At 51.5% G+C, this 3,545-nt stretch overlaps 1 protein-coding gene across 1 annotated transcript; it reads right to left on the reverse strand.

The window, feature by feature from the left end:
• Positions 1-559: 559 nt before the first annotated feature.
• Positions 560-1,444, reverse strand: LOC134154886 (olfactory receptor 14A16-like). The gene has a single exon (XM_062601516.1). The coding sequence runs from the start codon at positions 1,442-1,444 to the stop codon at positions 560-562; it is 885 nt and encodes a 294-aa protein (XP_062457500.1).
• Positions 1,445-3,545: the final 2,101 nt, after the last annotated feature.

Genomic DNA, 3,545 nt, shown 5'->3' on the forward strand with positions numbered 1-3,545 from the left:
ACGCTGGACTCTCTCCATTAGCTCCATGTCTCCCTTACACTGGGGAGCCCAGAACTGGACACAGTACTTCAGATGAGGCCTCACCAGGGCTGAGTAGAGGGGCAGGATCACTTCCCTCAACCTACTGGAAAGATGCTTGACCATTCCCCACCTGCAGGAGCACTGGGCACCCACAAGTGAGAACTGAATCCAGCCCTCATTCCCTAACACATCACCAATGAGCTCATCAGCTTGAGCCAAGAAGAGCCTGGGAAAAACAACATAGTCATTCAGTGTGAAAGTCTTTGAGCGGATTCTCGGCTCCAATATAGAAAGGAAAGCCCAAACTTCAGGCACTGCACTGAGGAAAATCCCCTTTAATTAGAGAGATGCCAGCTCTGACACAGGGATACACACATTCACAGAAGGCTTCTGGGTCAGATAGACTAAGTCATGCCTTTGGAGAAGTGGGATAAATTCGGACACTCCTAAACAAACATGTCTATCACAGGGAGAATGCCCAGAGCACAACAGTTGTCTGAGACAAATCAGAAACCACTTGTGAGGAGGGATGGGCAGCTTATTGCTGCTGACCTAAGACCTGCTGAATCAGTTTCATCAGGGCATCTTTGAGCTCCTTGTTCCTCATGCTGTAGATCAGGGGGTTCACTGCTGTAGGCACCATTGAGTACAGAACAGCCACCACCAGATCCAGAGCTGGGGAGGAGAGGAAAGGGGGCTTCACGTAGGCAAACAGGCCAGTGCTGACAAACAGGGAGACCACGGCCAGGTGCGGGAGGCACATGGAAAAGGCTTTGTGCCGGCCCTGCTCAGAGGAGATCCTCTGAACAGCAGTGAATATCTGCAGGTAGGACAGCACAATGAAAACAAAACACCCAAAGACTAAACAAAGACTAATCAAAAGAAGGCCAGATTCCCTGAGGTAGAAGCCTGAGCAGGAGAGCTTGAGGATCTGGGGGATTTCACAGAAGAACTGGTCCACTGTGTTGCCTTGGCACAGTGGTATTGAAAATGTATTAGCAGTCTGCAGGAGAGCATTGATAAAACCACTGGCCCAGGCAGCTGCTGCCATTTTGACACAAGTTCTTCTGCCCATGAGTGTCCCATAGTGCAGAGGTCTGCAGATGGCAACGTAGTGGTCATAGGCCATGACTGTGAGAAGAGAACACTCTCCTCCTAACAAGAAGACAAGCAGAAAGACTCGAGCACCACATCCTGAGTAGGAAATGGCCCTGGTGTCCCACAGAGAATTGGCCATGGATTTGGGGACAGTGGTGGAGATGATGCCAAGGTCGAGTAGGGAGAGGTTGAGGAGAAAGAAGTACATGGGGGTGTGGAGGCGGTGGTCACAGGCTATGGCTGTGATGACGAGGCCATTGCCCAGGAGGGCAGCCAGGTAGATGCTGAGGAAGAATGAGAAGTGCAGGAGCTGCAGCTCCCTCATGTCTGCAAATGCCAGGAGGAGGAACTCATTCAAGGAGCTACTGTTGGACATTGGCTATGTCTTGGTTCAGGGCACTGTCCAAGGAGGAAAAGGCATTGACAAGTTAAAACAGGCTTTTCTGAGCAAAACCCACTCCACTCCCCATAGCACCCTCCACATTGCCTCCCCCATCTTGTTCAGCTCCTTTCCTGATCTCCGGCTTGTGCTGAGGGACCCTGCAGTGCAGGGCCTCTGACCATGGGCTCCAGAAAGAACAGCTACTGTGATTTATAAATAGAAGTATCAGACTTCCTCTGGTTTTTGGTTGGGATATCTGGGCATGGGTGCCCTGAGCCGAATGAAGGGGATTTGGTCTGGTGACCCAGAGGAATATTCTCTTTTTATGTTTATGAGAGACAAACACAGCACTCATGGCAGCTGGGTCTGAAAGAGAGGGTCCTTCTGAGGGGTTCATCTATCCAGGCTTTGCCCTCTTGAACTGAGGTGTCTGTATCTGGATCAATCACACCAGCTTCCACTCTGTCCTGGAAAAGAAACAGTGAAGTGAAGGCAGGGGCTGACCTGATCCTTCCTAAACACTCCTTTCCAACGGAGAAAGACCCTGCCTTCACGTTAGTTTACCATCTGCAATGTTCCCCTAGGCAATGTAGCAGGAGCAGGATGTTAACTGCCTTGATTGCAGCTGAACCCTCTCCTTAGCCCCAGAGAGCAGGAGAGAAAAACCAGACCAGCACAGAGAGGTGAGGAAACAAGGAGTGGTTGCTCTATTTCTCCTGTCACAGGACAAGCAAGGAGTGAGAGACAGACGGGCACTCAGGAAAGTCTTTCCTTCACCCAGCTGTGCACACCACCTCCCAGATGGCAACTTTGCAGGAGAGTCACTCTCAGCTCCTTTGCCAGACAGTGGGAAATGAGCATGTTGCAGTAAGAGATGCCTCTCTCCTCCACTGGAACTCAGGCTGCCGAGGAGGAGGCTCATGCCCAGGACACCCTGGCCTTGAGGGTAGAGGGTCTGCTGAGTGGAGAGGAGACCCAGCAGGGCTTCCTTAGAGATTGATATCTGCACTAAAGAAGATGACAAGGAGGTCTCCAAATTCCCCTTCCCACAGCATTTATCATTCTTGTTTCCTCTCCCTCACTGATCAGATCTTCACTGCTCAGAGTTTTTCCTCCTGGGAGCTGTTTCTCTCTGCTCTATCTCTTCCCTATCAACACTCTGCAAAGAGCAAGAAAATGAAAGTACAGACTCAGGAGAGTCCCCAGTCTTTAAAGTAACCTTTGTCCCTGCCCTGACTGTGCTCTAGCAAAGGTCTTTCATAAATACCCTGAGGGGTGAGATAGAGCTGACAGCAGCCTTCCAACAAGAGGACTAATCTGTTTTACCAGGGGTCACTCCTTCCAGCAAGAACTTCCCCCCCCACACACACACAGTGCTGTGAGGACCTTCCTGGGCAGGCTGAGTGATGACCCTCACAGGCAGCACAGTCACTGCCCCAGGCACACAGCACCCTGGGACACAGGGACACTCTCTGAATTACAGCCCTGGGCAGACAGGGGTGCACTCCCTGGCTTCACATCCCTGCACCATCCTGTAATGCCCTGTCCCTCTGACCACACAGCAATGAATCCTTGTCCTAAAGCACCACCTGCTCCAAACAGGAGAAGCTGGGAGAGCCACCCTGACAGACCCTTTCAGCTGTGGAAAGTGCCAGCTGCAGAAGAACCTGCCAGGAACCACAGCACTGTTGCCCTGCAGCCAGCGACTTACTGTGTCAGGAGCTGTGAAGGTTCATCCTTGCAGGGAGCTCTCAATCATCCTCCCATTCTCAATCATCTTCAACTTCTCAGTCACCCATCTCATCCTGGCCTTGATTCTTGCTGTTCTTTTAAGAGGAGCTGCTCCTGGACAGAGACGTCTCTCTGCAGCACCTGACAGGTTGCCATGGGCTACCATGGTTGCAGGAGCCAAGTGCAGCTCAGAAGCAGAGTCCCAGCTGAAAGCGTGACTGTCTCTTTTCCTTGCACATCCTTGAGATGTTTCCAGGGTTTGAGGACGGACATCTCCTGAGAAGCAACAGGGTCACATTAAAGGAAATGTGCA

This window comes from Rhea pennata, unplaced genomic scaffold, assembly GCF_028389875.1.
Source record: "Rhea pennata isolate bPtePen1 unplaced genomic scaffold, bPtePen1.pri scaffold_51, whole genome shotgun sequence".
Classification (NCBI taxonomy): domain Eukaryota; kingdom Metazoa; phylum Chordata; class Aves; order Rheiformes; family Rheidae; genus Rhea; species Rhea pennata.